The following is a 23,127-nucleotide window of genomic DNA, read 5'->3' on the forward strand; positions in this document are numbered from 1 at the left end:
ACGGTTTGAAATGTTCCAAAAAAGTATAAATTTCAAATATCAAACCTGGATTTTCCATTATTTATAAGGGACACCATTTTGCTATGTCATTATATTTAATGGGTGGGACTTGAGCATACACTGATTTTGTTATACACGGGGGATCTTAGAACCAAACTCCAGCATATAACAAGGGTCCACTGTATAGGATGTTTATTGTGTACAGCAGGTGAATTTCATATTTGGATATGCAGTATTTCCTTGGAACTAGTCTGTTAATTTGTTAAAATCAATTTGGTGAACTGGAAAGTCCAAGGACTCAAGTAAGCTCATGCTCTCAGTTTCTTTCTTTCAATGAGTCTCTAAGGTGGTGCAAGATCCTTTTGCATGGGATGTGGTTTTGTGTGTGTGTGTATCTATATATACAATTGGTGAATTTCATCCTCAAGTATGCAGCATTTCCTTGGACTCGATTTTTTAAAGTTGATTTGGTGAAGTGGAAAGTCTAGGGACCCAAGTCTAGGAAAGCTCATGCTCCTAGTTCCCCCCCCCCCCTCAGTGTGTGTGTTGCAAGATCCTGGATGTGGTTCCTGAATCAGGGTGACCAGGCACGTCCTCCTTTCCCTGGACCTGTCCTCCATTTCAGTCTTCCTGTCCATTCCAGGAGGAATTCCCAAATATCCTCCATTTTGAGCAGGACTACGAAGCATGAATTTATATTGCTGGGAATGTCCTGAGCTTTTCTTTGGTCATGTCTTCCATTTTTCTTGAACACCCTCCATTTTCCAGCACCTGGGCCTCCTTTGTGGATATTAGGACACCTGGGTCCAAAACACTCTGCAGAAACAACCCAGTTTGAGACTGCTTTAACTGCCTTGGCTCAGTGCTAGGGAATGTTGGGAGCTGTAGTATTTGTGAGGCATTTAGCCTCCACAATAAACTACAATTCCCAGGATTGAGGATTCCTTAATAGCACTGAGCCAGTTAAAGCAGTCTCAAAACTGGATTACTTCTGCAGTGTGATTTGGACCAAAGTAAAGAGGCATGTATGGTGAGCAGCATGTTCCATGTTTTTGTGTAACGATGGCACAACAATGTGCCCAAGACCTGACCTGTTCTATAGAACAGAAGAAGATCTCCAACGTGAAGGTAGTTTGAATGTCATCCTTGTGGGGGGGATCATATGAAACTAGGAGGATCTGTTACTTCTTTGGATAACAGAATCATAGAGTTGGAAAAAACCACAAAGGCCACTCAGTCCAACCTCCTACCATGCAGGAACTCTCAATCAAACAAACTCCAGACAGAAGACCATCCAGCCTCTGTATAAAAACCTCCAAAGAAGGAGACTCCACCACTCTCCAAGGCAGTCCATCAGCTCTTCCCAATGTTTAGTTGGGATCTCTTTTCCTATAGCTTGAATCCATTGCTCCATATCATAGCCTCTGGAGCAGCAAGAGCTGATCCTAGTATTGCTTTCTTCCCTAACAAGCTCTGGTGCCACTGGCACCAATTCCACCAGCACCCTCCACATCCATATATATATATATATATATACACACACACACACACACACATCCAGTGTGGTGTTGTAATTTGGGTGTCAGACTACAACTTCAAGGGAGAAAGCTAACCCCCCAAAATGGATAGACCCTTGTCACCAGACCAGAACCTTCCCCTCCTCCTAAAGGTAACATGATGTGTCATTCAATTCCTCTAAGCCCCGCCCCTTCCGGTTTTGAGGACTACGTTTCCCGTCATGCTCTGCTCCTCTTCCTCCCGGGCAGCTTCCGGTAGAGCGCGCGAGGGGGTCCCCCTGCTGCTTAGCAACCCCTTCTCCCTGGCTTTGGGGGGGCCATGGCGTCTGGGTGCCGGATCGGGCCGTCCATCCTGAACAGCGACCTGGCGGCGCTGGGCTCGGAGTGCAGCCGCATGGTGGACTGCGGGGCCGACTACCTCCACCTGGACGTCATGGACGGGTGAGGCTGCTCCCTCCCTGGATGGAGGGATGGCTCTCCTGGGGGTCTTGTGTGTTGTGTGCAACTTATAGGGACCCTATCCTGGGATTCTCTCTCTTGGCAAGGTTGGTTCAGAGGGGGTTTGCCATTGCCTTCCCCTGAGGCTGAGAGAGTGATAGGCTGAGAGAGAGAGAGAGAATGATTGTGGCTGAGTGTGATTGAGGCTGAGAGTCTGTGACTGAGGCTGTCACTGAGGCTCAGAGTCTGTGACTGAGGCTGAGAGTCTGATTGAGGCTGAGAGTCTGTCACTGAGGCTGTCAGTGTGTGATTGAGGCTGAGTGTGTGACTGAGGCTGTCAGTGTGTGACTGAGGCTGAGAGAGTGTGACTGAGGCTGTCAGTGTGTGATTGAGGCTGAGAGTGTGTGACTGAGGCTGAGAGAGTGTGACAAGCTGCGTGTGTGAGTGTGTGTGACAGGCTGAGAGAGTGATTGAGGCTGAGAGAGTGTGACAGGCTGAGAGCATGGCGTGGTGGTGTGAATGTTGGACTGTGTGGCTTGGGTTGAGAGAGTGTGGCAAGCTGAGTGGGTGTGACTGAGGCTGAGTATGTGACAAGCTGAAAGTATGTGATGGAGGCTTAGAGTCTGTGACTGAAGCTGAGAGTCTGTGACAAGCTGAAAATATGGAGGCTGAGAGAGTGTTATTGAGGCTGAGAGAGTGTGACAGGCTGAGAGGGTGTGACTCACCTATGGTCTCCCAGTGGGTTTATATGGCTGAGCCAAGATTCAATCCCTGGCCCCTAGAAAGCCAGCATGGAGCAGTGGTGTGAATGTTGGACTGTGTGGTTGAGGTGTCGTTGGATTATGATAAACTGAACACCCAAACCACATAGTCCAACATTCACACCACTACGCCATGCTGGCTTTCTACCACCCTGTATACCACCCTCTATCTATATCTATCTATCTATCCATCCATCCCCCCCGTGGATAACAAAATCCGTGGATGCTCAAATCCCATTAAATATAATGACACAGCAAAATTGTGTCCCTTATATAAAATGGCAAAATCATGGTTTGCTATTTGGAATTTATACTTTGAGGGGAATATTTTCAAGCCTCGGATGCTTGATTCCGTGGATAAAACAGTCTGTGGATAAAGAGGGTGAACTGTGTGTATAGTGTTGTAATTTGAGTGTTGGACAACAGCTCTGGCAGTCAGGGTTTGATTCCTTGCTTGGCCATGAAACCAAGGCATTCAGTTTCAGCAATAGCAAGTAAAAAGAGGTGTCTTGTGGCCACTTTAATCACAGGTTAAGTCCAGGATAATGGCAACATCGGGGATGTCATCTGAAAACAATCCTGCTTTTGTGGGATATTCCTGGATTTAATCCCCGTTTAGTCGCGGGATTTGGGAGCTTTGCCCCCTGTGTAATAAACTCCTTAACACTATGACTCAGGAGACCAGGGTTCAGTTTCCAGCTCAGCCATGAAATCCACTGGATGACTTTGGGCAAGTGACATGCTCTCAGCCTCAGGGGAAGGCAATGGCAAACCTCCCTCTGAACAAATTGTGCCAAGAAGGAAACCAGGATAGAGTTGACATAAGATGGAAATGACATGAAGACACACAGCAACAACAACATATAAATATCCTAAAAGATAATAGATTTTGTCTGATTTTGCAATCTACGCAGGGTCAGCTATGCAGACTTTCTTGAAGGCACACAGCATTGCACAGACATATATTTGTCTAAACCAGGAGTGGGCAAAACATGACCCTGGGGCCAAAATGAGGCCTCCAGATTGTTTTTGTGGCCGTATTTTTATTTATTTATTTATTTATATTTATATTACTTTATTTGGGATTTATAGTTTTGTGAGAGGGTTAGCCTTCTCTGTCAGAGAGCTCTAGTGCCACAACAAAATACACATCCCAGGATTCCATAGCAAGGAGCCATGGCAGTTAAAGCGGCCTCAAGATGGATTATTTCTGCAGTGCAGCTTAGACCTACTCTGCGCACTTTGCAGTGCAGCTGTAGCTTCAACTATGCCATCTTGCCCCATGGGCCTCTAATGTCAATTGTAGCCTTTAGGGCATACAACAAATTAGACTGCAGATAAATCATTCCACCCTAACCTAGCCTAACCTACTTGCCACCAGATGTGACCAATCAGTTAAAAATAGCATCAAACTGCATTAATTTTGCAGTGCAGATACAGCCCTTGTGAGCGTCATGTCCAAAGTATGCTTGGATGAGGGGGACACACCCAGTGAGTGTAGTAGTCCTGCCTATTCAGTAGCACCAACAAGATTGAACAGTCTTGGATCATAATCCTACCATTAGCACATGATCACCATAAAAAAACAAACATCTATTTTGGGCAAGGCATACATGGGCTGGATGTACTGGAAATCCAGCTCTATTGTAAACATACTTGATTAGTGACCTGTCAAATGTATGTGTGTATGTGCCTTCAAGCAGCCTTACCTATGTGTATATTAAAGTGCAAACAGCAGGACAAGGTACTAAAATACAGTAATACCAGATTTTTAAGACGTTGCAAGATTGCTGTCATCTTAAAAAAAAACCAGCCTTTTCATTTTGCCAAATTTGATGTGAACATGCTGATCCAAATGTGTTACGCCACCATACTTGCCTCTTCGCTTTGGTCCAAAACACATTGTGGAAGTAATCCAGTTTGAGACTGCTTTAACTGCCCTGGCTCAGTGTTCAGTGTAGTTTATTGTGGCGCCAGAGGTCTCTCATAGAGAAGGCTAAATGTCTTACAAAACTACAGTTCCCAGAATTCCCTAGCATAAATCCAGGGCAGTTAAAGCAGTCTCAAACTGGATTATTTCTACACTGTGTTTTGGACTTTTGACTCAGGGTTGAAGTTGATCTCTGACATAGGTATCAAAGCATCAGCTTCACCGTCAGTAGTATTTGTTCTGTCCTTTCAAGTAAAGCGTCATGTACTTAACTTTGGCGTCAGTAGGCCTCACTGACATTTGTCTGTTAGAGCTTAGATGCTTGGTGGCACTTTCCATTTTCTTCACAGGTGGCTGAGAAAATGACACCTTTGCTTTCTGATGGTCCAGTGTATACAAACTTTGTCTCATGCACAAGTTACGGTATTAAAAAATACTGTGTATAACATTATATTCAGACCATGTGTATAGGTGTTTATGAAGCAGAAACGAATTTCATGTTTAGACTTGGGTCTCATCTCCACGTATATGCAAATATTGCAAAACCTGAAAAACTCCAAAATTTAAACACTTCTGGTCCCAAGCATTTCGGATAACGGAGACTCAACTTGTACCTCTCTAAAGTACTTGTGTTAATTATTAATAAGGTATGCACTATAACAGCAGCAAAATCTTGCCCAAGTACTATTGGGTGGGACCCGTTTCAATAGAAGGCAGTGTCTGCAATGAAACCACAGTAGTCCTATATATGTACTGTACATAGTGATCCAGAACATATTTATATCAGAAACAAAGTATGAAACTCTGCAAAGTGAAACTTCTGTTCTCCCGTTTCTTTTCTGTGTATTTAGCCAATGGACAGTTCAGTGGGATTGGTCCTCTGAGTTCTGCAGCCTTATCCCTGACTAGGCATTCAGTGGAAAATGCTCTACATGAAAATGGGTGGTGAAATGATCTGAAGCTTGGAGAAGGCTCTGGATAATGCTGTTATAGAGAGCTCTATCCTCACCAGCTGGAGGGTGAGCAGATTAGCAGAGAGCATAGGGCTACAGTCTTGTTCTTCTGTCACATGTTGAGTGAAAAGTTTAGATGTACTGTATTTATGTTAAGGTCACGGTTTTATAGGAACTAAGCAGAGCAGGGGAGGAGAGGGAGTCTTGGAGATGTCTCATCCACAGGGTCACCATGGGTCCAGATCAACTCAAGGGCAGTTAACAACAACAAACATATGTTGAAGCTGCATGTTGCAATCCTGTATAAATTCCACTGAAGTTAATTCAGTTCAAAGCAGCCTAATGGTGTGTAGAACTGCAGTACAGTGCAACCACATTATATGCAGACAGACTATATGCGGCTTTGAGCTTATGTGTTCAAGCCATGCGGGGCGCAAGGGGCAGCGCATCGCATTTGACTGAATGGGGCCCGTGGCCGTGCACACGAGTGAATGGGGCTCAAGTGAATGGGGCTCAAGCATAGGCGGAATTCGCCTTACGTGGTGGCGGGGGGGTCCGGAACAGATCTCCCACATAAGGCAAGGTTAGACTGTAATAGAATTATTCTCTTACATAACATGCTATGTAACGTCACAGGCTGCTGAAAAGAGAAAACAGAGAACTATCAGTAAAATTCTTCAGGCTAACTTTTCTTTTAGGAATTAAGGGGTGAAACAGACCACCCCTTTGTGCCACCGTCTGGGCAGCTTCTGAGCATGGGTCAGGTTCCAGGTACCTTAGTGGCATGGCAATCACATCCCACACATCCCCAACATGCCAGGAAGCCGCTTTGAGGCTGCAGAAGAGTCACTAAAGGCGGCTTTTCTGTGGCCAAAAAAAGGAGCAGTTGAAAACTGCTCCTTTTTCCGCCAGCACTGCAGCAGATCGGGGTTGTGGTGTGCAGCTGCCATGCTCCCAATCCGTCTTCTGGTGGAGTGGCTTTGGAAGACTGGTTTTGGAAAATCCCCTCCCTCTATCATTTGCATTCCCCATCCTACATTGTTCAGAACACATTTTAGAGGACATGGGGACATTATTTTCTTTCATTGAACTTACTTAGATTAACTTAAACTTAGGATGAAACCAATAGTACTTGTTGTTGTTCTAGAATATTATGAGCACCTGTATCTGTGGACGCACTACACTGCAGTACACTGGTCTTTTTCTCTTTTTATAATCTGAGACATTTTACTAATTTTTAATAATGAACTTTAAGGCTTTACGATTTCTTTACAGCATGATAAAAGAAATACACAACAAAGTAGTATTCAGAAATTGTACAGCACCCTGCAACAGTATAAAATCATATTTTTTCATGAATATATTAAAAACTGTACTATTTCAATATTTTCCCCTCGACTGCATAGGCATTTTGTTCCAAACATCACTTTTGGCCATCCTGTTGTAGAGAGCCTTCGGAAGCAGCTGGGTCAGCAGCCCTTCTTTGGTAAGCAATTGGCAATTGATTAAAAGGTCTATTTTGTTATGGGTACAAACCAATTCTTTTGAAGTAGTGCTAGAAGTCACGGACTTTGTTCTGTCCCCTTCTTGCTTGAGCACTGTTGTTAACAACCAGGATGTGCTGTTGGCATTGGATAAATTCTGTGACAAATATAATCCCAAAATGCTTTAAGGTATTTTTTAGAACTATACCATGTACTACAGCTCCTCAACTAAATTGTCTCTTATGAGTTACATATTTTTCTAATTTTAATATCTCGTCCATTCCTATGTGCCCACTACTGATGGCCACACACTTTAGAATACCTCAATAATAAGAATCAAGCAACAGTCAGCTGTGCAGATAAAGTGGACTGGAGTCCAGAAAAGCCTATGCTAATAATTTCTTTTTCTCTTAGTCGCAAGGGTACTGCAGGATTCCTTTGTATCTTTGTGCCTCTGCAGAGTTTATAATTACAGCTCATTTGTACAAGCCCTTAACGTATAGTGGATTAACTAGCTATTTTGGTATAAAACATCTTGTATATTCTCATGTATAAGTCTAGAAATTTTAGTCAAAAATTGACTCTGAGAACTGAGTCTGCTTATTCATGGGTCAAGGTACTTTAATTCTTATATAAAAAAGGAACCATCCCCTGGTGAAAGGCAAGGGTGTCATCTGTTCTGCAAGCACTCACACTCCTTTTATATTCTCTCATCCATGAAGCCATTAGTATGAGCACAGTTATGCCTGCTGGAATTTTGTATGTTTTCTGGCACTGTTTTCCTTTGCCTCATCCTTTGTTACATACCCCTAAGTTTTGCTCTTGACTTATCCACAAGTCATATCAAAATACATAATTTTGGCCCCAAAACCTACCCTCAACCTATACGTGAGGTCGGCTTACAGTCAAGTATATGTGGTAAGTTAAAAATGAGTAGTACTGAATCAAAGTTCAGCTGTCTGTGAAACTGTTCATAATAACTGTACAAGTTGTGTATCCCTTATCCAGAAATCCAAAATCATCCACATGGGGGGCTGAGATAGTGACACCTTTGCTTTCTGTTAGTTCAGTGTACACAAACTTGGTTTCATGCACAAACTTATTAAAAATATTGTACAATTTCCCCTCTGTTTTCGTGGGGGACCCCCTCCTATGAAAATGAAAAATCACTAATATTGAAGCCCCATTGGCTTGAATGGTGGCATGAACCCGGGAGCACCCCATATTGTCCCTCTCCGTTTGCCACCTGCAAACTGGTGAGGGACATGGATTCCAAGTCCGCGAAAACAGAGGGGCGACTGTATATAAAATTACCTTCTGGCTATGTGTATGAGGTGTATAAGAAACAAATGAATTTTGTTTTTAGATATGAGTCCCATCTCCAGGATATCTCATTATATATGTGCAAGTATTCAAAAATCCAAAACACTTCTGGCCCCAAGCATTTTGGATAGGATATTCAACCTATATAAAGCCTGCCCTCCCCATACGCGGAGGATCTGTTGCAGATCCACCCACCCCGCGTATGGAGAAAAGAGCATATACTCAAGCCCCACAGAAAATAATGGGACGCGCCTCATTATTTCTGCCGGGGCTTGCCTTCTGCATAAACTCAAAGCCGTGGAAGGCAAGCCTGCCTATAAGGAGGGCTGACAGTATGATGTGTTAAATACTGGTGTAATAGCATGCAACTGCTGACGATAACGTGCAGTTGTTCTATTTGAATCCTTGTATTTTGTTACTTCCAGCTAATGAGATCTTTGTGATGTTCATCTATTGGTTTAATCTTTGAATTTAAGTTTTGTAATAAATGTGTTTAGAATTACTTTTTTTTTTGCCCTTACCTTCTTGTTTCTTAGTGTGGTGTTACACACAAGGATGATAAATCCTTTATTAAAATGAAGGATCCTAGACAGAGAAATATTTGTACTTTGTTATTAGTTTTTTAAACAAAACGTTTAAGTTTTTGGCATGGAGAGACAAGGTCTTGTTCATCTGTTTACATACACCAGCATTTCCTATATTCCAGGAGCATAAATATTTCTATGCATCGAATAGTGAAAACATCCTTTTTCTTGATCTCTTTTGTTCTTTCTAGATATGCATATGATGGTTGCTAAGCCAGAACAGTGGGTGAAACCCATGGCTGTAGCAGGTGGAAATCAATACACCTTTCACATAGAAGCTACGAACAATCCAGGGGCGCTCATTAAAGACATAAGAGAAAACGGGATGAAGGTGAGTGTGGGAAAGTTTAGAAAATTTGGAATATTACTGTCAGACTCATGCTTCTTAAATGCAACCAAAATGTTGAACCAAGCTCCAACAGATAACAAGAGCCTATTGTATATAAGTGCATATAATATAAGCCTGTAAAACCTGCTCATTATCTCATAGTATATTCTGAGATTCCAGCACATAAGAATGCTTAAATGGAGTGACTGATGTTAGCTCTGTCTGGCTTACACCGCCATCACAAGATGGATGCCTAGTTGGCCAGAAGGTGATAATGAGACCACAGACAGAATCCACGTTAGCAGAAGAATGAAGGACCCTCAATTCCTCATCTGAAAGGGATTCAACTGCTCTTGCCCTCCCATGAGACACAGTAGCATGCAGAATAAGCTGGAGCAGGGGGAAGCAAGTGCATTTTCCCTTAAAATGTCTTTATGAGTCATCCAAGAATACAACTGGATAAGATGCAAAATTTGTGACGATTTTATGGTCATACTAGTCAATTTGGGCACTAATCTGTGAGTGATTTCAGCAAAAACACTGGGTGTTCTCAGAGTAAGTGTGGCCCACTGACTGTATGCCTCCCACCTCCACTTTTGGCTCCCCAGGGCATCTTTGATATGCTCCCAAAACCTCCCAGACACCACCAGTTAACATTTGCAGGCAACTCTTGGTTCCCAAATTATCTTCTACCATGCACAAATGAGACAGTTTCCCCCCCCCCCCCCTTTATAAAAACCTGGAATCAATTGAAATGGGAAATAGATGTGCCGTGATGTTGCATCTTTTGTGCCTGGAGGAGTTGGCCTCTACACAGTTGCCCAGTTCTGATATAGAGGATACTATTTAATAGAAATGTAAGATTAACATGTACTTTTTCTTTTGAAAGAGCTGATCACCACTACTGGTATTTTTATCTTGAATCTTACAGTTTAAAAAACATAGCTACCAATTAACAACACATAGACGTTAAAAATGTAATTAGACTATCAAAAGTTTAAAGCTTGTTAAAAGACACTGTCCCATAACCGGGCCTGAAATCAGATTGAAATGGATATACATAATTCGCCTCTGCCAGAAACTCTTGGAGTTGGGAGGCCAGCATGCATTCTAAAGCCTTGCCCAAAAATGAAATGGTGGACACTGGCTGATAATTATCCAGTCTGGTGAGATCCAGGGAGGGCTTTTTCAGGAATGATTTTATAACTGCTTTTTATGACATGCTGGAACTTGCCTTTTTTTAGTGAGGCCTTAGCCACTCCTAACCATTGAGCCAGTCCATGTCTGGGGTTTTTTTTAATAATCCAGGAAGGGCAATAATCTAACACACAAGTAGTGACTCTCACCACTCCCAAGAATTCCACCTACATCTTCAGGTTGTACAAATTGAAAAGTACTGTTATTACTGGAGAAACAGTGATCAAAGTTACACCCACTGGATCAGTATTAATTATAGCATCCAAATCAAATAGTGGATCCAAGCTCAGTAGCAGAAAGCCAATCTGTCACATCTGTACACCTTTTCTCTGTTGTGGGATAAACCTTGACTTAGCTGTATTTCCTGCAATAAAGTTCCTGTCTCATTTCCTTTGTTGATGTAAGTGCCAATTCAGTTTTTAAAAATGTAGTATTTTAAAATATTCTGTTCTTTTCCATAGGTTGGTTTGGCTATCAAGCCAGGAACGACAGTAGAATGCCTAGCACCATGGGCCAATCAGATAGATATGGCTTTAGTTATGACAGTGGAGCCTGGATTTGGTGGACAGAAATTCATGGAAGATATGATGCCAAAGGTAGATTTGACATTTCTTATTTGAGGTACATAATTTGTGTAGGAGGAGTAAGATAGTGGGAATGGTTTTTAGTGTTTCATTGTGTAATGCTGTCATATTAAACATGGATATTCTGGTCTTGCAAACATAGAAGGAAAACAGATTAAAGATGATTAGTATATTCTGTACACTATGCATTGATAATTTGTTCTTTCTGGGCTGATAACTAGGTTCACTGGTTGAGAACACAGTTTCCTTCCTTGGATATTGAAGTGGATGGTGGTGTAGGGCCAGACACCATTCATAAATGTGCAGAGGTAAGATTAAAAAAGAAGTCTGTATTAAGATTTGGAACTATAATTTTCTATCTTCTAATTTCAGAAACTACCTAGTTCTGTCTGACTGTTCTGAATTTAATTGCTTATTGTATGAAGAAGAAATCTAATGTCTAAATCTTGATAAATGCCCTCTTCTCAGGTCATTTTGAATTGCTGCTTTAAATACTAGTTTCATGCTGTTTATAGAAACATGTAGTTTTGATAGAGTCTGTTCATTTGTTGGTAATGGCCAAAAGCACAGTCAAAACTGATCTGGGACCCTGCTGTGACTATGTCACAGTATATCTCATTTTCAACACAACCATACAACAGTCTCTCTCATGCACTAAGAAACATCATTCTCTTTCTTAGGCAGGGGCAAATATGATTGTGTCTGGGAGCGCGATAATGAAGAGTGATGACCCCCGAGCTGTGATTAACCTGCTGAGGAACGTGTGTTGCGAAGCTGCTCAAAAGCGTTCTCTTGACCGGTGAAATCAGATTACTACTCAAAGTGGTGCATATACATACATGTGTGATAACCATCATGGAATCAGCAAGAGAGCAGCAATGAAGATTCATTCCTCTCTTGCCATGAAGGGAACAGAAAACGTGTTAAGATTGTCTTGCCAGTTTGTAGGTATGTTCATCTAGTACAATCACTTGGCTTGAGACAGCAACTTTGGACACTTCTTGCTTGAAGATTATATGTGGTTACCATGGAAAACAAATGTATTTGGTTCTGCATTCAACCTAAATTTGTACATTCCTTAATTTCAAATGCTTGGAAATAAACAAGATCAGAAAAGTCTTCAGAATGGCTGATAATGAGTTTTGGGTAAAGTCCAAGAATGTGAGGCTACAGAAAGAAGAATTAAGAGGAGAAAGAGATATGAAGTCTACTTGAAAATATAATTATGGAAATAGCAAAATCAGAAAAAATAAGAAAAATACAGTTTTTTTTTTAAATGGCCCCGCCTTTAACAGCAATGTTTATTTGCTCCTTAAGGTTCATACTGCTTGCTGTTAAATGCCAGGTGCTTTATGGAAAAACACATTACATTATTGCCTAAGTGAAACAATTTTTATAATGCAAGTAACTTGAGAAATTTTACTACTTTCTCGTCTTCTGCTGATGTATCTAGAGTGCCTTATGAATGGAAAATGGGCCTCTTCCTCCTCAAGATGGGTAAATATTATGTTAATTTCCATCTTAACAGAATTGCTACCGTGATAATGAAAATAAAAGTTCTGCCATAAAATGAAACTTGCATGTTTGACCCTACTTTCTTTCATTAAAGCTAAAGTCCTCCTGAGCAAGGTGACTGAACATCCTCCTTTTCTAAGGCATGTCCTACATTTCAGTTTCTGTCCAGGAGAAACATGAAAATGTGCTCCACCTTGAGTATGACTAAGAAGTGTATATTTATATTAGCGCTTTTCGCCTTTATTTGGTAATGTCCTACATTTTTCTTGAATGCCCTATATTTTGTGGTGCCTTGCCCTCCTTTGCGGTTATGATATCTGATCACCCTGCTCCTGAGACAGTATGGTAGAAATGGCTATATTTTAAATGAAAAATTAAGTATTTGATTGATCTGCTTTCTTACTGACTCCCTTCACAAGTTTTCCTTTAGGCATCGGTTGCCTCCTACCACACGAGATTACATGCATACAAGAATGATACACTGAAGTACATTCAGCACCTGTTTCCATGGGTTGTGCGTTAAAGAGCCCTTTGCTGGAGCTGATGCAGTGGAGAGGCAGAAGGATTTGTGAGGTAGGCTTGATCAGAGGCAGTTGTTACAGATAAGCTTTTCAGCAGATGTGGTCATAGGCCTTTCTTTACTTATTCCTAGTATGATTCTAAAGGGTTAAGGTTGGAACCAGTGAGGAAAGGACACAGAATAATTCTTTAGAAGAGAGAAAGGTAGCATCGTGCCCTCCACATTTCAGACTTTGCTTCCCATTAGCCCCAGCCAGCATAGCCAGGGCATTGACAACTCTTGTTAGAACCATTAAGAAGGCAACACACTGCTTACCTTACAGCCAGAGTAGCTACAGACAAAAGCTAACATATAAAAATGAAATGGTATCTAGTATTTTACAATATACCAAACAACATGTGAAATATTGGATCTGTGGTGGATTGGATAAGTGTGGGAGAAACTCTGAAGGCTCCTTCACCTACTGTGGGCCATATCGGCTTTTCCCAACAAACACAAAAGTGGCCAGGGAGGGCAAAAAAGGCCATATGCTTAATGCAGAATAGTCATTGCTGGAGATTTCCAGTCAGGTATGTTGGCATCTTTAGGCCAAAAATATGGGGCGGGGAACTCCCAGACATACATGAAAGTAAGTTCAAAGGGCAGCAGCATGTCTTTAAAATGAATACAGTCAGAAATAAGGCGATCAATATAGTAGCTTAGGATAATTTTGAAAAAAGCTGAAAAATCTTACCAATGGTTATTGATCAGCTCTAATTTTATTTTAAGGGTGAAACTGAAGTGAACCAAATAAATTTCTTTTATTTAGAACACATGATTTTGTTGTAATGATAAAGAGCATAGTTATGGCCAGATTGTAAGTACTCTAATTTTGTAAAGATGCTCAAAAGCAAATGGGAAGAAAATGCTAGAACTACGGACAGTCAAGCATATTGCTGGTTGGTAGAACTACAGGTTAGACTTGTGAAAGCATAGTAGATAGCAAGGGAGGGGAGCCTCTTTCCTTTTAACTGCTGAATGCCAACTCTCATCATCTCCTCACCATTCAACCAAAAGGTGGGGATGGGGGCAATTATAGTTCAGTGTCACAACTTTCCCACCTGTGCTAGAGGGAGAATCTAATGGGTTGCAATTGCTAATAGCAAAAATGAAACTGCAAATACAGATGGCCCTCCACATTTGTGGCTTTAACTTTTGCAGATTTGATTAACACGTTCTCTCTAGGAATCTCTAGGTCCTCCAGTGTGACTCTGTTACAAACCTCTGCTAAAAATCAAACTGGAGGACATACAGATTCCTAGAGAGAACATTTCTCTAGGCATTTGTAGGTTCTCCGGTATAATTTCAAGATCAACTCATGGCAGATCTTACACAGGTATTCTCTCAGATATATTTGCAGTTTTTCCACTTACATGCGGGTCCTGTGCTCCTAACCCCAGTGAATGTGGAAGGTCCACTGTACATTCTCCAGGGACTCCCCTCTCCCCAATACTTCCTCTCCCCCACAATAATAAAATAGCTTGATTCTGAAATGCAACATACTAAAACAACCCCAATAACACACAGCTATCCCTTTTTAATCATGGAGTTATGTTAACTATTGCACTGCTACATATGCTGGAAGAATATCAGAAGATACACCAGAGGAAATTATGGGCTCCCTCATAATCTTATAGATTATATAAATATTTGGAACCAAACCAACTATACTATGTCATAATCATATTTTGTGATTATTATCTATATAGTCTGAGCTCTCAGTAAGGCAGCATTTCGTATGGTCCAGTCTTACGTTAGGCATCTTAATCCATCAACAGCACACTGTAATATACAGAAATAACTTTTAATTTTAAAACCTTGCATTCAAAATTGCTGTATCGGAGGCAAGAACCAAAATTAATTCTTTGAACAAAAATCTTTTTTCAAAGTTTAAAACAAAATTGTAATAAACTACAATCTAACATAGGCTGTAGTGTTGAAATGCAACTGAACATTTTTACAATATCCAGCGTACTTCCAGTCCATAGGGATGAAGGGGATACTAAAAATTGGGCTACTTACCCATTGCATAGCATAGTTTTAGATAGGACACTGAATAAAAGCTTGCTTAGCAATTATGCCTTCTTTTAAAAGCTTTAAAACAGTTCCTCATAGAAGAGCTATGCTCTTCAAAGCAGGAATCAGACGTATGAAATTGGCACCACTGAATGTGGGTGGCAATTGTTTACTGTTATAAAATACAATTCTGTACTACCATACACCTGCATCACTGGAGGATGCAGATAACATTACAAACACTGCGTTTGGAAAATGAATATGAAAATAACCTGCTTTATTCCTGGTATCTAAAATATTGCTTGTTGTAACATTGACGCTTAAACAAACCTTAATTTTTCTGTACATTTTTAAGTACTGCAAGGAATGGAATGAATGCTGCTGAAATATTACACAGTGCACCATTTGTCTAGGACCAAGATATGGTTTATTTTAACTAAAAATAGCATCACTAATGAAGTATAACAATTTCTCAGTCCTTTCTATTCCTTGCACTTAAAAATGCACAGGGCATCTACTGTGAAACACAGAAAAAAAATAATTTAAAAAACTGATTTGAATTCATGTTACGTTTTTGGCCTCTCTGGAACAAAACTAAATAGCTATGCATTCACATAATCAAATTTATAAATGGTTGATTCTTCTCTGGGCAAAACACGTCCCTTAAATACAATAACGTACTTGTATGCTTGTGCCATTCACACATGAAAGCTTCTTAGTTTGCTTTTCTGTGTCCAGTTGAAATTAGTACACTGCCAAAGTGGAGGGGAAAAACACTATTCAGATGGACTGCAACCACACATATACTTAAAATCCTTATCCTCCCAGTCTTTCAAAATATGGCAGCAAATGGTGGTTCCAGTTTAAGAGTGTCCACTTTTGACATCGATGTTAGACTTCCAGATTCAAAGATTCTTCTTGGGGTTCAGATAAAAAGAAACTACTCTTGGGTTTTTATACTGCCTAACGAAAATGGGGGAAAAAGACAAAACATGGGTTGTAAGTATAAATATTACAGTTCAAGCTGCCATTTCTTGTATGAGCATGAAAATGCTTTACCTTACACTCTCTTTCATCCTAATTAGCTTCCATAATGACCATGCTATTTTCTGTCACGTCTGTTTTCTCATGCTACCAGATCCCAAAACTTGGATGTATTCTCCCAGCTGATTGTCAGGATTCTTCTTTTGAGTCTGCTTATAATTTGGAAAACCGAAGGCACTGTATGAACCACAGTTAGAGTCACTGAGAATATCTACGTTTGAACTTTCTTGTTCGACTGTTGTCTGTGGTTGGCATATTAAAGCTTCTGCTTCTTTACCTTTTAGTGGAAAAGTCCGACGTTCCCAAAGTAGAGCCTGAAAGGGATAAAAAGGCAGAATCAGATGAAATTTGTCAATAAACTTGTACTACTGCTTAGACATGTTACCCTCATTTTTGAGGGCCCTTAATGGTTTCTCCACACTTCCAAACAGTGGAATTGTTTTTCTTTTATTTCTTTTCCTTCCTTCCTTCCTTCCTTCCTTCCTTCCTTCCTTCCTTTTTTTAACTAAACATACACTTTAGCCTTGGCCCAGGTGAAGCATTTTCTTCAAATAGGAAGTAAACTGAAAGTTGGTTTTCAGATTATTTTGTGGTTTAAAAAGGCTTCCTGGGCCAAAAGCATGGCAAAATCCACCCCAAAGTTAAAAAATGAAAAGATGGGGGCATTCTTTGGGTGCAGCTCTCTAGGCTTCTGTGGGGGATAAAGTGTCCCATCCCCCCAGCCCCTGGCAGTTCCCAACCATGCCTTACAATAACAGACTTTTTACCTTTTACAAAGTCTTAGAAACATATTACCAATACTGCCTTGAGTCCTTGTCCTAGGAAAAATGCTGGGATATAAATAAAGATGATAAAAATAACAAAACATTTACATAAACTTCTATAAGGCTGCACATACAATCTCCTAGTTGTTTACCACAGCACAAGATAGACCAATGCTATATAGTATAGTGTGTTAGTGGCCTATACCAGATGAGTAAATTGTGCAGCCTTCCATATGTTGTTGAACTGCAACTTCCCAGAATGCTTGTCAACATAGTCGATGATGCAGAAGGTTGTTGTAGTCCAACAACCTCTGGAAGGCTGCATTCTTCCCACCTCTAGCCAATGCTATGCAATTTCCTGGTAATAACTAGTATACCACAGTTAAGACATAGAGGAGCCAAATAAAAGTACTAGGAAAACAATACAATGTGCACCTCAAAAGTAAAAAACTTTGCACAAATTCTGGGTAAGAATGTTTAACAATATATTGATCAGAAGTAGTATTGGTCTCTACTAACATCAAGAGTATCCTTCAGCAACCCAAAATTCATCAATTGTTCTAGTCTGCTTTCAAGCAATTTTAGCTTATGGCGACTCTAAGACAAACCTATAATGGGAGTTTTCTGGGACAGAGAGAGTGTGACTTGCCCAAGGTCACCCAGCAGGTTTTATGGCTGAGTGGGGAATCGGATCCTGATCTCCAGATTCCTAATCCTATGCTCAAACTACTACACCACATTATTAGACCTAGCTGTTATTAAATATACAGTCACCTTGGCTTCTTGGCTTCTTTCTGAAGACTGTGGTGTTCCTGTGTAGAAAAAACTGGGCATTTCTGAAACAGTATCAGCAGAGTTTTCAGAAAAATCGTGTGTTAAATTCACAAGTTTTTCTTTTAGTGCTGGATCTTGTCCCTCCGAACTTCTACTACATGATCTATAATGAAATAAAATAAAGGTTCAGCTTCATGCAAATACTCATAAAAATAGGATCCTGCTATACTTTTGTAAAAATACATTTTAAATTTTAATGTGTAATCTTTTCAACTTTTTAAAAATGTAAAATTGTTTTTTTTAACTTTGTGTCTACATTTTAAATGCTTTGTATTGTTTTAAACTTGTACAGGGGGATCTTGGTATTAATGGGGAATCCCATTGCTGTTAGATTCTTTCTTCTCCCTTTCCTTCTTCTAATAGATGTTTATCAATATGTCATTGCACTCCCTCAAGTATCAGGAAATGTGACTGCATAAAAAGAACTGTGGCATTGATTGTCAGTATAGCCAGGACCAAGATTATTGACAAGTGAGCAGCCAGTGGGACAGTCTTGCACTTGGTTACAGTCTCCATACAAATCTGTGGCTTTGCATGACTCCTTTGTCATTGTCTCTTCTTTTTCTTTCCTTTTTTGGACCAACCAAAGGATGGAGAATGCTCTAGAGTTTAGGAATCAGCTGCATATCAAAACAACAGTGTCTCCACTGTTGATACTGTAGATGTTGAAGGCACCACAACTTGTTCTGACAGAGTCCAAAAGCAAAGAGGACTCTGATTGAATTTTCTTGGTCCCTTCTGTCAATGCTGAGAGTTTCTCACATTGTTAGGCCATAATGAGGAGCATTGCTCTAACTGAAGTGTTTAAAACTGATAGAACTTGTATACAGTGGCTTGCTCTAGATTGCCAGATCTGCCGAATTGATAGCACTTTAAAGTCTCAATGCACTTAGTCTAAGGCATACCAGTCAGACAGAAAAGACCAGTTTGGTGCTTTATACCAAGCCACAGAAGACACATCAAACATCAGATCATAATGGTTATCTGCTTAGCACAATGAAAAAACTTTTTAAAAGTGCTCTTCAAAACCATAGCCCCAACAAATTGAGATCTTGGCAGATAAAAGCAATGCAATTAAACAACAAATAAACAAACATGAAAGCAAGAAAAACACAACAGTAGTATAAGACAGAATAAAAAGCAAACAGATCTAAAGATACACTATGGCAGACAGCAAGTGAGAAAATGACCAGAAAGAGCACAATATATATTTCCCTAAAGCAGATGGAGCTACCACCAGAAACATTGTTTAGCTCTGCAAAGTTCCAAGGATGTTCTGTGTGGGGTCAGTGGTGCTCACGTGTGAGACACCAGAAACCACAACAAAAAACATGAGGATTATCTTTGTAGGGGAGAAAAATCCCAAGTTGCCCGAGGCCACTAACACTGGAAAATATTAAGTCTTAGTTCCAACTTGCCTGTTCCTTTTGGGCCAATGGCACTGCTCCCAAAGAGACCACCGAGCTCTCTCTTTGTCTTCATATTTTGCATGTCGCGCAACATAGACGTCATCAGACAGATCTTCTGCCTGAATGTTAAAAGTGCTCAGACTGTAAGAGCAGTAAACCCCTTAGTCATTGTTTCTGAACATCCTCAAAATATACATGATGGTAATGCAGTTCAGTCATAATGAGAACAAACACAACCCCAGTCCTCTACTGTACAACCCTACAATTTGGATTTTTAAGATAAAGATTTTTAAGAACACGTTAATATAGAAATGGTTCTTCAGAACATAATTCTGTTGAAGGTCAGAGAGGTGTTGTTGTTTTTTTAAATCGAGGATCATGCAGGCATCAAGAAAGTCCGAAGGCAAAAGTGGAGAGATAAATTGTTTCCCCACTCTCTATCATCCTCTTTGTCTCACACATACTCATTCTGACAAATAGACATAAACCACTCTCTCATGCCCTGTTCCTTTATTCTTCATTTATTCCCAGTGAACTTGCCAGTCAGCAAACTGTACTCTTGCCATCCACGCTTGTCTTACTACAACTACTTCCCCAACATCCTGGGTATGTCAAGAGCCAGTGGGCATGGCACCTGGAATTCCAAATGGCCATCCTTTGATGGCAGGCTTAGTGACTGCAACATCACACAGGTGCCTGACTGCTACTGCCAGAGAGGATGTCAGCTACAGAAGGCAAAAAACAAGGAGAGCACCTAGGGCAATGATTCCTGAGAGTGATGGAAAGATCCAGGGGGGCAGAGAGGGAAAAGGGAGCAGCAGGGTGTTCTTCAGATAAAGTATTGGTGTGCAAGAAAAACAAGGACTAGTGGACTTTAGGCCCATGGTGAGGATGACAAAGCAGGGGAGAAGTAGTGGCAAAAAAAGAGCTCTCACATGTGGGCCCCTGCTAAGCTTTGTGAGTTTTGTTGGAATTTGCCTGGCAGGTTGGAACTGTGCTGCTGCACCTGCTTTCTTTCATTAGACAAGCCAGGAGAAGAGGCAGCAGAAGAAACAATGTTGGGGGGCAACCTGAAGCTGTTGGGGAGATGTACATCTATTGGAGAGGAGCATCCAGAGTCGATTCTTTGAAAGAGTCCTTCACCTCTGAGATTGAGAGTCCTTCCATGCGGGGGAGAAAAGTGGGAAGCTGGCTGCACCTCTCCATCCCAGTGAAGGATTGAGAGTCCTTTTTTTGCTGGGAATAAGCTTCTCTCTCTGCACCTAATCATTTTGGGAGTCATAACTGAACAGCCTCCACCAGCCTTGGGTGGGATGGAGGAGCTGGCCTGGGCCATGGCCACTGCTGTATTCACACATAAGATGCTGAAGAGAAGGATGAGGCTGTGGTGAGCTTGGCATAGCTGCAGTAGATGCCGCTGGTAGGCTGTTGTACAAACAGTATCAAGAAATAGCCACGGAGGGGGGGGGAGGTGCTAGGGTTGTAGCCCAAGAGGAAAGGAGGGGGTAGTCCAAAAATGTTTGGTGACCACTGATCTAGGGTGACACAAACACATCTGACTGCTGTTAATTTTCTATGGCAGAACTCTAGCAGGGTAATCGTGGAGGACATAGAACAGGGCTGATGAGGACAAAGGGTATGCAGCCTCTGAGAGTAACAAGGGGTGAAGCTTTCCTTTCTTGGCTTAAATTTTTGCTAAACAGGAAAGGAAAATATCCTGAAAATCATATCCTGGAAGTGAGCAAGTTATACGTCCTAAATCTTATACTAAAAAAGGAAGCAATACATGTTTACAAGGAAAACGTAATAAGAACAACGTAGTATGTTATGCATTCTTTTACAATGTAGTAAAGAAGCCAGTATTCTAAACAGGAAGTAACATGAAATGCCAATATTATTACCACCTCCTTGAAAGTACAGACCACATTAACCACTATAATGGTCCAGTGTAAATATTAAATTATCCATAAACAATTTCTATTTCGATATCCCTCCTTGAAAATTCACTGTGATACAGATGAATCTGTTTCTGCTGCATTTGTTACCACTGCTGAACAGACAAGAGATGTTCATTTTAAAGGTGACTTATCTCTTTAGAAGCAAAGTGCCACAATAGAAGCAACTATCTTCTGTATACACATGTGAATTCATTCTGTCACATCCTATGTTCATCATTTCAATTACATTCACACAATATACATTTAGAAAGCTCCTTCCAACAAAATATTCAATCAATGATGTATGCAACCTATCTTCTGTAGACAGAACATTTTAATGTTAACATGCACTGTTTTCTAAATCACAAGTTTTGTTCTATTTGCCATGTGGCAAGCACAGTGTCAAAGAACAGATAAAATTTAGGAATGCTAATTTCTTGACAGACATGATTTTATATTGGAGAGCCACACAAAGTGGTTGATTGACTGTATCTATTGCAGAATAACACAATGAAGTGCATATTAAGACTTGCAGGCTTTGTAGTGCATGTATGCACATTTGCCTGATATCAGTGAGGATTGAAACCTGGGTTACATTCAGTTGTCCCTACTTTTTCCATTTCCAGATTGTGAAATATGGCACTGTTATGATTTACAGAAGCCCTGTCAAGGCAGATGTCACTTGTTAGATTACTATCTGTCGGCTGAAACAGAAATATAATTATCCTTTAGCACAGGCATGGTGGATTTTGACAAATAGATGACAGCTTGCTTGATTCTGACTGGTTTCTATCTCTAGAAGACAGAGGCAGAACATATGGTATTTCCAGATAACCTAGAAAACAGCAGTTGTTCTGCAACAATATTTCAGTAACATCTCAATAGCCTGATGTTTTTCAAACAGACAGTCCTGTTAGTTTGTTTCAGCAGAAAATGAAAACAGGAGGTGAATGAAGGAATCAAGTAGCACCTTTGAGACTGGTTTATTTTAGCATAGCTTTCATGGGTATAAATCCACTTGCATCTGAAGAAACAGAATGATATCCATGAAAGTGTGTGCTAAAATAAATAATTTCATCTCCGTGGTACTTAATTCCTCCATCACCACAACATCCCTGTTTTCCATTTAAGGGTCTAATACAGCAAGTGTACTTGAAAATGGCTTTTCAAAAGCAAGCTCTGTGACACTGAATCAGGGTGTGCTCATGCACAAAATCTGAAAAGCCTGAAGGGGTACCCTAGGCAGAGAGCAACTTCAAATTCCAGTTGCAGACAATTTGCTTGTCAACAGAAGCCACAAAAAGGGAAAAAAATAAAGAGGTGTACACCCACTTTAGGCAATTAATCAGCATGAAAAGAAAAAGCAGTTATTTCAGTGTTATAGAAATTAGAGAATCTAATGGTGAGCAACTGCAACTAATTACAACCAGGAGCTGCACACAAACATGCACACACGCGCCACACAATTGTCCCTCTCAAAATGGCAACCAGAAGTGGTTGAATTATTTCCTACTCTGTACTAAGGTGTGATGGGGACTTTCTCTGTGGTTTTGGGTGAAAACTTTTTTTTAAAATGACACTTTTTAAAGGAGTGATGGGAGTTTTCAGGGACCACAAAAATGGGATCCAAAAGCTGCATGTACCCCATGGACCACATTTTGCCTACCCCATCCTGACAAGTCTGTTCATACATACTAAGAGAAGGAAAAGCTTGCTATTTCTTCCTTTGCCCAAACTGAATCCCAAGTGAGAAAACTCTCTGAGTTTCCAAAGGGATAAAAAGACAGTAAGAGTCTTCTGGCAATTTCCCAGAAGTCAGGATAATGACACAAAATGAGAGAGATGTTTTTTTATAATCTAATCTAAACGTTCAGGGAAGTGCACAGAATGCGGGGTAACTTTCTCATTTATGATGTACTTGAAAGAGAAGAAACAGCAGGAGAGACTCCT

The 23,127-nt window shown here is 40.6% G+C and overlaps 2 protein-coding genes across 10 annotated transcripts in view; one reads left to right on the forward strand and one right to left on the reverse strand.

Annotated features, from left to right (window-relative positions):
• Nucleotides 1-1,741: 1,741 nt before the first annotated feature.
• On the forward strand, nucleotides 1,742-12,669 carry RPE (ribulose-5-phosphate-3-epimerase). Of its 2 annotated transcripts, XM_042449370.1 has the most exons (7): nucleotides 1,842-1,958; nucleotides 5,498-5,665; nucleotides 7,006-7,085; nucleotides 9,182-9,321; nucleotides 10,977-11,111; nucleotides 11,321-11,407; nucleotides 11,780-12,669. In XM_042449370.1, the coding sequence occupies exons 4-7, from the start codon at nucleotides 9,184-9,186 to the stop codon at nucleotides 11,900-11,902; spliced, it is 483 nt and encodes a 160-aa protein (XP_042305304.1). In that variant the 5' UTR covers nucleotides 1,842-1,958; nucleotides 5,498-5,665; nucleotides 7,006-7,085; nucleotides 9,182-9,183; the 3' UTR covers nucleotides 11,903-12,669. The 2 variants fall into 2 exon arrangements, with proteins under 2 accessions (XP_042305295.1, XP_042305304.1); XM_042449361.1 differs by lacking the exon at nucleotides 5,498-5,665 and having other exon boundaries at nucleotides 1,742-1,958.
• Nucleotides 12,670-14,963: 2,294 nt separating this feature from the next.
• The window catches only part of KANSL1L (KAT8 regulatory NSL complex subunit 1 like), a 51,857-nt gene continuing 43,693 nt past the window's right edge, over nucleotides 14,964-23,127 (reverse strand). For 3 of the 8 annotated variants that reach the window (XM_042449301.1, XM_042449323.1, XM_042449315.1), the window contains exons 13-15: nucleotides 19,250-19,359; nucleotides 17,772-17,934; nucleotides 14,964-16,547 (exon numbers count right to left, since the gene is read on the reverse strand). In XM_042449301.1, the coding sequence (XP_042305235.1) occupies nucleotides 16,302-16,547; nucleotides 17,772-17,934; nucleotides 19,250-19,359 (519 nt within the window). In that variant the 3' untranslated portion in view covers nucleotides 14,964-16,301. Of the gene's footprint in view, nucleotides 16,548-17,771; nucleotides 17,935-19,249; nucleotides 19,424-23,127 lie in introns of those variants that run through there. The other 5 variants (XR_006101917.1, XR_006101906.1, XM_042449333.1 and 2 more) reach the window with 5 other exon arrangements.

The sequence above is a fragment of the Sceloporus undulatus genome, chromosome 1, assembly GCF_019175285.1.
Source record: "Sceloporus undulatus isolate JIND9_A2432 ecotype Alabama chromosome 1, SceUnd_v1.1, whole genome shotgun sequence".
NCBI classification, from domain to species: domain Eukaryota; kingdom Metazoa; phylum Chordata; class Lepidosauria; order Squamata; family Phrynosomatidae; genus Sceloporus; species Sceloporus undulatus.